General features: G+C 41.8%; 1 protein-coding gene across 3 annotated transcripts in view; it reads right to left on the bottom strand.

Annotated features, from left to right (window-relative positions):
- HERC3 (HECT and RLD domain containing E3 ubiquitin protein ligase 3) overlaps positions 1-14,193 on the bottom strand; it is a 667,675-nt gene that overhangs the window by 197,763 nt on the left and 455,719 nt on the right. For all 3 annotated transcript variants that reach the window (XM_086961614.1, XM_086961616.1, XM_086961615.1), the window contains exon 14: positions 10,326-10,515. In XM_086961614.1, coding sequence (XP_086817740.1) covers positions 10,326-10,515 — 190 coding nt within the window. The remainder of the gene's footprint in view (positions 1-10,325; positions 10,516-14,193) is intronic.

Raw genomic sequence — 14,193 nt, 5'->3', positions numbered from 1 at the left:
GGATTTTGCTGTGCTCGTACAATGTGCTGGATCGTTTTTCCAAGAAATATTTTACAGAAGAGAGCCCCTGCGTGTGGTCTATAGATGTGTATAAAGCTTCTATATCCAACATAATAAGAAGCAAATTATCAGACCATGGGAGCTTCTTAATTTTCTGCAAAAAATCGCCAGTATCCTTAACATAGCTAGGTAGTGACATAACCAAGCCCTGTAGGAAAAAGTCGATATACTGGCCTACATGTTCTCCTAAACTATTGATGGCCGATATTATTGGCCTTCCAGGAATAGGGACAACATTTTTATGTATCTTGGGAATTAGGTACAGCACAGGTAACACTGGAAACTCTATTAGCATATATTTGTATTCTTCTGTGGAAATCAGACCTTGTCTTTTCCAAGATGCTAACATTTTATGTAAGGTGGATTTAGCTTCCTCATACTCTTTCATGGTAGACTTAGCGTAACAATTAACATCATGTAATTGGCGAGATGCTTCAGCTATGTATTCTTTTCTAGGCCACAAAACTAGGTTCCCACCTTTGTCAGATTTTTTGACCACCACCTCTTGGTTATTTTCAAGTTTTTTGACTAGATCAAAATATGCCTTCCTTCTAAAAAACAAATTTCTTTCACATCTGTTTTTGAGGACAGTATGATTTAATTTTTTGAGATCATTAATAATCAGATCATGAAACACATCAATGCTGTCCTTAGGCATAATTGGAACAAAACTTGACTTAGGTTTGAAAGGGCTGAGCCCAGCCCCCTCTTGAATGTGGTCTATTCTGCGCAGTCGTGCCTGAGTTGCTGGATCGTGTTCATTTTCTTCTATATCGTCCGAACTATCTGCCAAATCATGTACTAGGAGTAGATGGGGAACATCCGATGCTGCTAAATTAAGTATATATACATACACACACATGACATACAAGACGCCCGCCCACATGGATTAATCTCTATTTTCCCACACAACACGATCCCAACAGTGAAGCATTTGGGGAGTTGTAGTGCCTAAAGTGCTGCTTAAGGTGTGTGATCACATGATTAGGGGATGGTGCCTGTTCCCACCAATGAGAGGACTGCAAGACCAATTTAAGCGATGGTGAAACTGTGTTCCTTCTCATCAGCGGCATCTGAGGAAGGCCCTACCGGCTGAAATGCATCATGCTTACCTGTTGCTCCAATAAAGTCTCCAAACCGGATTCCCTGTGTGGCCTCTTCCTTTCTTTCGGAGGGAGGTTTCTGCTGCAGCTGGCCTCTGGACCACAGCAGCAAACAAAGCACTTTTTTCCCTTGGCGGGGCCCTGTGGCAAGCCTGATTCAAGGCAAGAGTCTAGCCCACCAGGATTTTTTAAATCCAGGTATGGTGAGAGGGAAGTAACCCATCACACCTATCCTCCTTACCATCATTATTGTCCTGAGGGACACTATGTTTTTCTTGTATAGTGTCAGAGATAAAAAAACAAGTGAGGGCTCTGCTGATAGTTGCATCACAAGCAGGCTGCATATCAACCAATAGTGATTTGTGCTCTCATAGCATGATAATGGTTGAGCTCAGGCCAAAGTCTGCACCGGGTCTTTTATCGGCACCAGTGCAGTCTGTATCAGAGGTGGTATATCAAGAACAGCCATGGGGCTGGAGTAAAAGTATGTACGGAGTCGGTATGGGCCCAGTAATGGATCCCAAGGTGGCAGATTTCCTAGGGGGAAAAGGCACAAAGACAGTGAGCCAACTGGAGGCCGCTGCAACTTCAAGGGACCCCCAAAGGTGTGCTGGAGTAAAGGTATACATCACTGAAGATATGTAGAATGGTGTCCTCGAAGGCTGTAATGCATTGTGATGTTGACGACTCAGGGACTTAGGAAATGAGATAAGCCTGCCAACCTATGAATGATCAAATGCTGAAGAATCTTGTAGCATTTCCTTCTTTGTTCCCATCTTGGGTGGGTATTAAATGTGGCATTTCAATGACTACGTTTTTGAAGTTGAATTTTAAACCCAGCTCCTGTATCAAAGTGTTTCTTGAGGCGCATTTGTAGACATCTTCTGATTATGGGAATAAAGCACGTGAGGAGGGACATGGGATACAGGTTGACTGAATGCGTGTGACTGCAGATCTTCAGTAGTAACAGGCCACCCTGACAACTGAAGATAGATGACCACGACATGAGCTAATCGGAAGAGCTATTAATATAATTGATAAAAACACATTGAAGCAGAGTGAGATACCTTACTCCTGGCACCTCTGACTCACTTAGCTTGGACGCGAGCAGCAATTCCGGGCCGCCTCATGGTGTGGCCGCAACAACTCCCGCAGAAAACAATGTCACTGTCAGCCCAGGCATGATGTCCATGGGGTTGGGTCGGTTTGATCATTAATTTTTTCAGATTAACCCGCCAGTGCCAGTCAAATTGGCTGTATTTGTCGCTACTGCAGCCTCATTCAACTTCAGCCATGGGCTCGCGCAGCCGCAGGAACGGATGTCCCGCCTCAGCCTATTACCATGTACGTCACTAAAATGACTAGACCAGTCACCTGCAGTGTCGGGAATGATTCTTACAATGTAGCAGCCAGCTCAGTCAGCTCCCCCAAGCCTGCCAGGAGGAGCAGCGGGCATAGTGCACTACTACTTCAAGTTTAGTTTGGCATTGGGCGGTGCATGATTAGCAGCGCTAGTTCACTGCGCTCCAGTTCACCATGTATCTATTTAAGTTCCTGACACGGTCAGGCGCATTCACGCTTTCCATAGCACAGTGAGCTCGCTGTTGCAGTTCCTTGTTACAGCATGCCTGGGGGTGGTCAAGGGTCCCTAATTATGTGTGACTAATGCATTGAGTGCGGTGATGTGGATCCCAGCGTTTGTGTCTCACGCCTGATGCGTGATACTTGGCCGGGCTGCAAAAACATGAAAAAGTGTTTCAATATTTTTTATTTCTCAAAAATAAAATGTATCTACAAAAAAGTACGTAAGGATCCTGCAGAAATATTCTAATAATCATGACTATCAAAGTCCATTGTTAGGAAACCATATTGCCAAAGGCAAAACTTCTACACGTGTATCAATAACCATAAGCTTTACTTTATTAAAAGGTCAAGTGAAAGCTTCCCTACCTCCCAGGGAAGCAAAAGAGTAGCAAAAAGCATTACTACAATGGTCTCACAATGTCTCCCCCCAAAAACTTTGAATATGCAGTTGGGCATTGTGGGTTTTGGGTCAAAATACAGAGTCAGGGCTAAGCATTGATCAGACATCTATATTTTAAACTTTCAATCAAGCAGCATATTATTGTAATCCAAATCATTGTGTTGTAGAACCATGCACAGGATTAGCACCCACAATAGAATGAAGTAAAAAACCTTTCAAACAGATTCCTTTAATCTAGGGAAAATGATTTACTTTTGGATAGGAGACATTACTGCATGTTGTATCAGTGAGGGCAACAAAAACATAAGGGATTACCCCTCAAGGAATAAAACCCCATACAAAGATGGTCACCACCATGAATTGATGATGGCAATATTCCAAATTTACCAAGACATCTGTTTACATATGCACTTATTCCAGCCAGTACAAACAACTTAGTAAGCACATGCTTTGCTTTAATTTCTTTCATCTTCTGCCCTTACTCTGATGCTCTTCTCATATAGCTGCACACCAATTGTACATATTGCGGATTTCTGAGATGGGGTCCCCACACCAGAATCGGATTGTTCTCTGGGGACCATACCTGGCTCCTCATACACAAATGTGACCGCATCAGACTTTATACCTCGCTCTCCTAAATGGCTTCCTGTGTAAGTAGTATAGTGTATGTTCACCAATTCTCTCCTTCCGCACCATATATTTTCATGCAGAATTGTGTGATTTTTGAGCTTACATATATACACAACACCCTACATCAACAATAAATGTTTGTTCACAGATAAACTTTACATGGCCACAGAAGTGCATTGTGATGAGTCTATTATCACAAAGGTATTTTGTTATGTATCGCTGAGGGTACAAAATATTATGGCACTAACCTACGGCAAAAATATTTCTGGTGGGTACATGATCTTCCTACATATTCCGCACTTTATGAATTATACTTCCAGGCTTCAGATTGGTCTAGAGAAGCTTTTTGCCCAGAAACAGCACTACACCCCTACCAGATGGCATCATACAGCTTCAGCCAGGAGTCAGCCTCAGGCCACTACAGCACCGGAGTACACTGAGTGTCAACTAGCACGCTGGTGTCAGTTCCTGATACTTATTCTGCACCCCACCGATGCATGCAGAAAAGAACAGAGAGCAATGACAGTGACAAATACAGCACAGAATATGTTTGCATTCCTTGAGATCTTATTAGTCATGGCACTAATGTTTTCTTCTAACTGATACCTCTGTCCATAGATTTCTCACATTATGTCTGAGTCCCAAAGCAATACCACCTTCAGAGGGGGAACTGAGTAGTGCTGGTTAACTAAGGAAGCCATGTAACACAGCTCACGCAAAGTACTCGTCACTGCATGCCTAAGACATCAGGCAGTAGTGTTTGGCAAAAGTATTAGAAAATCACCATATAGCTGCCCGGCAGCTGTCAGCAAAGGGACCTTTCAGTAGAGCGCTATGGATGCACCTATGGCTCTAGTGGAATAGGCATGAATGTCCACCAGGGATCTTTCTTAGCTTAGTCATAGCAGATCCAGAGGAAGCTTAGATGAGATACAGAGAATGACCCAATGCAAAACAGTAGGTTTGGGTGCCACCTTACCTTTTTAGCTCAGACAAATCCCTCAAAGAGATCACCACCCTGGTCCTGTCATGTGCAGTCAATGTAAAGCGGAGTGCAGTCTATGTAAGCACAAAATGGAATAGTATTTGACTGCCCATATTAAATGAAGAAGCCACCTTGGATAAGAAAGATGGACAGATGCGGAGGATCACCTTATCTGGGGGAAAACATGAAAGGAGGGCGAACTAAATGAGCCTAAAGTTCTACCTACATATTGAAGTTATCGCCACCAATAAAACGGTCTTTGGAGTAAGAAGCAGAACTGGATAATGGTGCATCAATTCAAAACTGTTTTGCCATTAAGAACTTCAATACAAGATTCAAATCCCACAAAGGAACAATAAATGAGGGGTAGGAAACAAATAAGAATACCATTTAGAAAATGAGCCACTAGAGGTGATCGAAAGATGAAAGGTTAATCAGGAACAGATTAAGGCAGGATAGGGTCATTAGCTAGCCTTTAACTGCAGCCACCTCCAAACCTTGCTGTGCAAAGGATAAAACAAACAGCTAGATTTTATCAAGGTGTTATTTAAATGGGTTGAGACATTCTAACTCACACCACATATCAAACTTGTTCTAGCAGCCTGCGTAGATGGACTTCCTGGTTGCCAAGATGACATATGAAACTTCATCAGGAAAGCAAAAGGGACTGGCACAGTCAAACTCTACATCTGCTGCCATAGTGTTTGGGGACTAGGGTGAAAGGCCTGTCGCTCATGTTGGGAAAGTAGGTCGGTTCTGTACAAGAGAGGGAGACCAGGCCCAATGCTGAGTGCCAACAGATCGGCGTACCAGATCCCCCATGCCTAAAATGGGGCTATCAGGTTCCGCTGTATGCAGTCCTTCCACACCTTGTACAATTCAATAGCAGAAACAAGGGAAAAGTGTACTACAGGCACTATGGCAAGTTGATCCTGAAGGCATCCCCCAAGAAACCTCTAAGAAGGAAGTGTAGGCCGTAAAATCGAAGACACTTTGTTGTGGAAAAGAGATCGACAAAAGGAAATTCCAGTCTGGAGATTACCTCTGCATCTCTGGGGTGCAACTCCCACTTGTGGTCCTCCCAACATGGGGTCGGCACCTTTTGTCTGTTGATTGAATGGGCAACTGTGGTGTTGCTCAATAGAATCAGAGCATTGTTCTCCACGACAGAATGGAGAAATGCCTTCACTGATAGGCAGACCACCCACAGCTCAAGCACGTTTATGTGAAAATGCAACTCCAACACAAGAGCAAAGGCCTTGCTCCATAATGGCCCCCATATGGGCAGCCCAGTCCAACAAAAAGGCCAGTGATCAGTTTCCTGAGCCTGTGGAATGGTTGGAGGGATCCATCTGCAGTGCATATGAAGAGGAGGAGAATGGGATACCTGCACCTGAACAGTAAGACTCCCCAGCTTGAGCCACTGAGATCCCAGGCACCACTGAAGGGACGGCTTCTGCCATTTGGTGTATGGCACCAACAGGATACATGAGGCAGTAGATGCAATACCTGCAGAACTGGTATCACAGTCTCTGAGTAGGAGGAAAAGCTTTGCAGTAGCCCCTCCGAGAAGCTCATCCTCTGCATAGGTGAGAGGTGAGACTTTTGGACATTGATGGTAAAGCCCATGCTGTGGGGAATAGTCATGGTCAACTGGAGATGTTCCTTGATTAGTGCGGGGAACTCAACTTTCAGTAGCCACTCATCCAAATATGGAAATGCATGAACTCTTGCTCATTGCAGGGTAGGTGCCACAAGCACTAGCACTTTTTAAAAGACGTGGAATTGTTGTCAGTATGAACAATATAACTGTGAAAAGACAGTGCTGGTATCCCGCCAAATACTTCAGGTAACATCGGTCAGCAAAAAGATTGGAAGATGAAAAGCGGTGTCTAAGAGATCCAAGGATACCAGCCAATCTCCTGCAATCAGACCCAGTAAGAATTAGCTCAGGGACAATATGTTTAAGTGTCCTGCCAAATTAACAAGTTCAGAAGGCCGAGATCCAGGGTGGGTCTCAGACCACAAGGTAAAGGGGGTAGAATCCCATGTCACACTCTTCCAAATACACCACAGTGGCCCCTTTGTGCAGCATTGTAAGAACCCATGCCTTTAAAATCAAGGCATGTGCTGGATAGCAAGTTTTGTTGGAAAAAACAAGGTCAAGAGGATGGACTGGGAGGGAGTGTACGGCACAATCTGTGAAGATTAGCTGGATGGCCCAGCTATCTATCATGTTCTTGCAGGTGGTGGAGAAATAGTAGACACACTTGCAGCTCCCTCCCCGACTGGAACATGATGTTGTAAAGGAGGAATGAAGGGAGTCAAGAGAGGCTTTAGAGTACAACAGCCATCATATGATGGAGGATACTGGAGCTACTGCTGTTTATGGCATCCCACAGAACCTCTCCTGTCCTGCTCTGAACAGACTTTGGGGTGTCAGACTGCTCTTCAGTACCCATAACACTTTCTATTTTGTTGGTAGAATTGCAGAGCCAGGGAGGTTAGGCCCAGTACATGGGCCGCAGCCCATGTACTACTGTCTTTGTAGTGCTCCAAGGAGGAGTAAATTTGATCTCTGAACAGTTGTTCACCATAGAAGGGCAAGTACATAAGTGTAACTGGGACATCTCCGGAGAAGGGAGTGGAAAACATCCAAGTGTGAACTGGGACATCTCCGGAGAAGGGAGTGGAAAACATCCAAGTGTGCAGAAAACTTGACATTCATACCTATTGATCCAGAAACTGTGTCTGCAGAGTGCAGATCATACTTCAAGATTTGTTTGGAAGCATCTAAACTGGCGTTTACCAGACCTGCAAACAGCTGTTTCATGTGGTATACCAACCTGATTACAGCAAGTTTTGCCAGAACAAGTAATGAACACACTGGCAACACACAGGCCCAGGAAGAAGGTGGCATTAGCAGTGAGGAGGGCCAGGATACAAGGAGCAAATATGTTTTGGCACATATAGCCAAGCTTTTTCAACTCTATCAGAAGGCACCAAAGGGGAAGGCATTCAGGCTTTGCTACAAGGATCAGACTTTCTAATGACAGGTGAGAGGTCAGGAAGTGGAGGTCACTTAGCGCAGGCCTTTGGGTTTGTTGGGCCCAAAAATGTTTTACCCAATGAAACCATCACGTGATCCAGGAAGACCTCACCGAATGGGAGTAAGGGCGCTGCCACGGAAGAGGAGGATAGCAAGATATTAGTGAAAATGTTAGACTGTCTCTGTAGAAGGCAAAGTTAATTTCAAGGCATATGCCGCTTTCCATGCTATAGTTATCAATGAGGAAAATTCTTGTGAACCAATGTCAGGGGTGGGGGGAGATGTCCCCATCTGGTAAAGTACTAAAGCCACTCACATTAACTGGGCATAAATATGAAGCAGCTCAATATTATAGCTAGGACAGATATTATCAGCCTCCAAATCATAATGTTCTGTAGCTATTGCATTTATCAGGCATTACAAGAGCATCGAGTTGGAGCAAAATATCTCCTAAACCCGGGTAAATATCGGAGTCCTAGGGAGGTAATCTGCCAAAGGAACATCATTAAAGGTAGTCATGCCTTTTTCTCTCGCTACGCACATGATTTCCTCCAACAATGACAGTTTCGACAACAGTGTGGTAGCTAGCTCCATGAGTGGTGTCTGCATCAGCACTGAAGGAGGTTCAAACCGAATGAGGGATGGCACATTGACAGAGTTCGAATTTTTCTAAGGTGCCGGAAACTTTGTAAGTGTGGCATTGGGAGACATCAGGTTCGAGGCTGCAAAGCCCCCAGTAAGGCTCTTCTTTGGGGAACCAGCCCAAAGGGTGCTGGAACCATCTTCAACACAACCAGTATGGCAAACCAAAAGGCGCTGATCTGCATGGTATCGGACCATGGAAAATGGAACTCTGATCTCCTCTTTTTCAACCTGTTTATCTTGTCCCTCAACGAGGAAGAGACAGGTGCCAAGGAACAGGGACAGGAATCCGAACGGACCCAGGGAACGAGACTGTTTCCTCAAGGAAGAAGTATTTTCTTATGGTTCATTTGACCTAGTCACGGTCTAAATATAAAGGAATTTCATCTGTGAGACATTGAAAGAGGGGACCTGCTCTGGATGTATGACAAAAAGGAGTGGAGAAACAAGAACTGATGCCAGCACATAAACTGCCACCTAATATACTGTTGTCATGTCTAGAGCTAGAGTCGTTCATGAAGGATGATGACCTCTGGCACGCCTGATTAGATATCATTGGAGAAAACCTTTTACAGATCAGTATGAAGCATGAAAGCATAATACGGAAAGTCAAGAATCTATGGAAAGATCATTCATCAATCAGAAACATTTGCTTCTTTCTATAAATGTTGCTTCGACACAAAGATAGATCCCTGGTCACACAAGGCTTTGATAATAAAATGTCGGGGAGATTTCAGGGGAAATAAAATGATGAGGCGAAAACTAGGATGAAAAATAAATATTAACAAGAACATAATTGGGGAAAAATAAATATCAGGCAATCTGCACTCTGAGAAAGAGTGTGCTTTAGTGCTGCTACCACTAATAACCTCACTGGTCTCTATTATTTAATATGTATATATCACTGTACTTCATAAATGACCCGTAAACGTTATCTAAATGAAAAAAAACTGGTCACTAGTAGACCGCAAACAAAATTTACAAAAACATCCACTGAAATTCTATTAGTTCTAGCCCCATGTTGTGTTTCTTCTTCTCAAAAATAGTAACTCTTCAACTGTCTCAACAAGAAGACTTGTGCCTGCTTGAGTTAATTTGTTCCACATAAAATCAGTTTGAAATAGTCACCCTAAATCTCACTGATCACATATGCTTCTTATATCCTCTTTAGTCACACATAAGTGATTAGGCCAACCTATATATCACTGACTGTAATGTAGATCAGGTAACAGAGCACACCATTAATCGCACCTTACAGTTCTTTTTACTACTCGCCTCGGTATCGTGGTCCAGCACTTCTTTCACTCACCACTTTCACTTTCCAAAGCTTTACATCATTACTTTCAGCATGGCAGTGCATGAAACGAAACGAAATCAAACACTCTTGATGCTGGACACAGTGTAGAGTGTAAAAAAAGAATGTTGCCAAGTCAAGAACTCTGCATCTCAGCCTAAAAATGGCACTAACAACTGTTATCAAAGTAGGAGACCCAAGTAATATTTTCCAAAAAAGTGCACATGGTCTTTGGTAATGGCAGACCCATCAAAGATGAAATTTAGAATGTCTAGTTTTTCTCTGTACAGGGTTCATTCCTATACAGCGAAGGGAACAGGAGTGCACAAGGGTAATGCAAAATAGCAATAAAACAAAAAAATCCCCACTACCCTCAAGTGGATCAACTAATATTGGGATTCTGGCGTCAGGAGAAGACAGTCAATGACATATCACTAGTCTTCAAATAAATTAGGTTCTTCCTCATTCAAGGGATGCTGTGTTTACTCCCCCCCCACCCCCCGCCCCCCCTCCACCCCGATCTTCAGAATGGCTCTAAAAATGTTCAACCTTACAAATCAGCTAGTTATTTCTCTTACCAAGGACCTTGCTGGGGTTGGTGTCAAGGCGAAGTATGGCCATTGCCAATGGAAGTGTTAGTGTTATGTAGTACTTGGAGTCCTGAAGCAGCGGGAACTCAGGAAGGATTAAATAAATTCTCATTGCTTCAACATCTGGAGGGGAACTAGACAACTGAGGAATCAGGAACGTTTCAAAGCTTTTAAGGATCTGTAAAGAAAGATGTAGCAAAAGCACTTCAGTACACAATGCTGTACAGTAATCATATAGAACACATGATTCAAGAAGCCCAGTCAAACATTTTGGTATCAGGATTACAATTCATAATGAACACACTATAATGACAATTGCCTGAACATGAGATCTCTAATAAATCAACTTCTTCCATCCATTATTGACGTTATACCAACCAGATCAGATGGAGGAGTAGAAGGTTAAAAAAAGCATGTAACGGGAAAATGATATATGATATATAGAATATAGTTGTTAAATATTATAAAATATGTCATTCAATAAATCACAAGAAACTTGAATATCTCTTTTAAAGTAAATAGGTCAAAATAAATTATTACAATGGTTTGATTCAGTTTTGTCAAATGGAACAAACAAAATTATTCCAAACTTTCCAAGCAAATTACTGCACCTACAGAGATTTACACAATTGGACAACCAAGGAGGTAACAACACAAGGCAATCACCAAGAGAAAAACCTAAACCACAGATCTGTAAACAGGACGCCAAGCTGAAAGAATGATTTGCCAAGTCATTAGAAAACAGTTAAGCAATCAGTATCAGAATGAATGTTACATAATGACACCACCACAAGGAAAATCCTGCAATATTTACGGATACAAATTGTCAACATTTTGTCAACTGAAGGAACAAAAGATTAAGGAGAGTGCTAGGAGTATGATTTACTAAATATAAAACCTTGCAGGAAATATCCATTTCAATAGTTTATCTTCCCATCTGGGTTATAATATAAAAGCCCAGTAATCAATGGTACCTTTGACTGTAAAGCACTTCTTCCAATTGATCCAAAATGTAGCATGCATATCAGACAAACAAGAGGGAGATTGTTTCATTTTGGGGCAGAGTTTCAGGGGGGACTTCAAACCCCAACCTAATTTATGCCAGGGAAGGCGTCAACCGCATTGCCCGGAAGAGGCTGGGCCACCCTCTTGGTTTCCCCTGTCTGGTCCATTACAATTTCTACCTCGACTTCAGGTATAGCTCACTTTCTTTAATATCTGTTTTTGTGACATTGTGTGCCCATCGGGATACTCGAACCTCGAGTTTTGGTAGAGCCCATACTTCGGATTCTCCCTCCCTATGCAGACTACATACGCCTTTGTTTAATTTGTCTTTGATTAATCCATTTTAAATGAAGGGACACGTTTATCGTCTTAACTTGTCTAGTTTTATAATGTTGTTTTTGTAATGATAGGCACTTAATGAGCATTAAATGTGAAGTATTTTGTTAATATTGGCACGCATACTTTATTGGGGCTACAACCCTGTTGGGTCTCTGGCTCTTATGTTCACCTGCTATACAGCATCTACACTAGAAAAGTGTTATATTTTGATTAGGGGCTCTGTTATTGGACGTATACCAACAATACTGTGATCCAACTTGCTATTTAGTCTTTGGAAGATACGGGAGAAGAGAACTCCGTATCTAATAGGACCTTAGGTTATCAAATGGGGCCTTTGTAAGAAGGTACCTTACTGCTTTAAAATCTCCTTTCCAGTTGGCCTGTGACCATGGTAGGCACAAGGCAATGGATGCGGAGTCTGACGGGAAAAACTCCTAAAATAAAGAGTGCAGGGCACAATAGTGCCATGGCAAAAATCTATAATCTTACAATAGATACCATGCTGAGGCATGAAAGTAAAACAAATGATGACCAGCATCCTAAAATAACTAGATTCTTAAATCTCAGATACCATCTTTATTCCATGTGAAACTATTTCCTAAAATGCAGTATTACAATACATGTGTACATTTCCCAAATATACTAATTAACTCTTTTAATGGGACCTGAGAGAATTTTGTTAGGACATGAGAAAATAGTCAAAATGTGGCAAATATCGTTTTTTTTTTAATTAGGGGAAATTGCTGGAAAAGTGTGGGTTTATTTTCTAAAATGTACACCAACAAAAGGATTGCGATGCTAATTTTGACATTTACCCAGTTTCCACAGAGGAGAAGCTTTTTCACATGTTTTTGCAAATTTCCAAGTAAAGTCATTATTTTCCCATTTATTTCAAATAGTGGGGAAAAGGAATGTAAACCACATAGTTGAACATAGAGAGCAATACATTTCTGGAAACAAGACAACATTCTGAATTCAGCAATGGGTCGTTTATGTAGATCAGGCAAGGCCTTTCCAAGCAAACCAGTAACAGTGTTTTTATTTGTAGGTTTGTGTGCTGAAGGATGATCAACAAAAGTACTACACAGTTGTGTCCATCAGACACTTTTGGTCACAAAGGTATATAGTGTTTGCTGGTTATTTAAAAACATGATACACAGATCCATCGACTGACGTGCATCCTATAATGATTTTTCTTTATGCTTTGACCATGAATCAACTCCAGATTCCAGACTCTAATAAATAAAAATGGTTATGAATGAAAGGTAAGCTTTCCTTTAAATATAACCAAGAATGTGAGTAAAGCATTCAGGGTTATTTGCACCACTATGAATTTGGTATTAAACAGAATATCAGGTGACTGTGAGGGTGTTTTACAAGATGTCTTCTATTGTGCACAATGACTTACATTTGGAAGCCAGAAATGTACGGAAATTCGATTGATAATAGTATATGTCCCACTATAATGTTTTCTAAACCTCCCCCTGATACAATAAGTAGACCTATCACACAAGACAGGAAGGCAAAAAAAGTGAACCATGTGAAGGTAGGAAATGTTTGTTTGGAGAAGATAGGCTGGTTTGGTGGAGTATCTGCAGTATTTTGGCATGGGTTTGTTTGTTTGATGTGATGATTCGTTGTTTGTGTGTTATATCAATGACACTCATTTTCCATTATTACTCAAGGACATTCCAGTGCCAACGGCTATGTCGCTTCACATGAAGATATCACATTGACAGCATATTAATGCAGTACTATGTTTGAAGCCATATCTGAAAGCTGTTCATTAAATATGTGTAAAACCTTAATACATGTTCTTTTTTTTAAACTCTAAACATTTGTAAGAACTAGAGACACATGGATGTACAGGGTTGGTAGGTTGTGCGGATTCCAACATGATTTCCTATTGAGGATGCCCCACATATTTATTTTTAACTTTTTCTTTATTTAAGGGGACGTTGCTCGGACACCGGTTTATCGTTATTTATATGTGCTGCAGGTTTCAGTTTCTAGTTCGCATCACCCCCCCAAGTAAGACTTGGACTGCTGTTTCTCCTTGTTATCCTGAGATTAGAGTAATAAAAGGGGATTAGTATCCCAGTTTAAAGTACAGAGGTACTGAGGCACTAGGACACCAAAGAAGAAAAACCCCACTGAGAGAAGTGTGGCCCAGTAACTATCTACTGCCCTAAGCGATCCCAAACCAGAATTTGTAAAATACAATACAAATGGGTTTTGAAAGGGAATTTAAAATGTGACTGACAAATATAACAGGAACAGCTTTTATACTGTGTGCTGTAGGAGAACACCATAGGAAGTATTGCTATATTGTGAACACAGTTTCAGATACAAAAGAAAGGAATTTTACATCAAGTACAGTACTTAGTTGGTGTACTTTAACATACTTTTTGCTTGAAAAGAAAAAGCAATGGTTAGACATTGATTTGTTGTGTGTTGCCTCCTTCTGTATTACTCGCACACAATATAACACAGTTGAACTACTCTGCCTCAT

Source organism: Lissotriton vulgaris, chromosome 3_1, assembly GCF_964263255.1.
Source record: "Lissotriton vulgaris chromosome 3_1, aLisVul1.2, whole genome shotgun sequence".
Classification (NCBI taxonomy): Eukaryota; Metazoa; Chordata; class Amphibia; order Caudata; family Salamandridae; genus Lissotriton; species Lissotriton vulgaris.
Note: the sequence above shows the minus strand (reverse complement) of the source record. Positions and strands in the feature narration are given on the sequence as shown.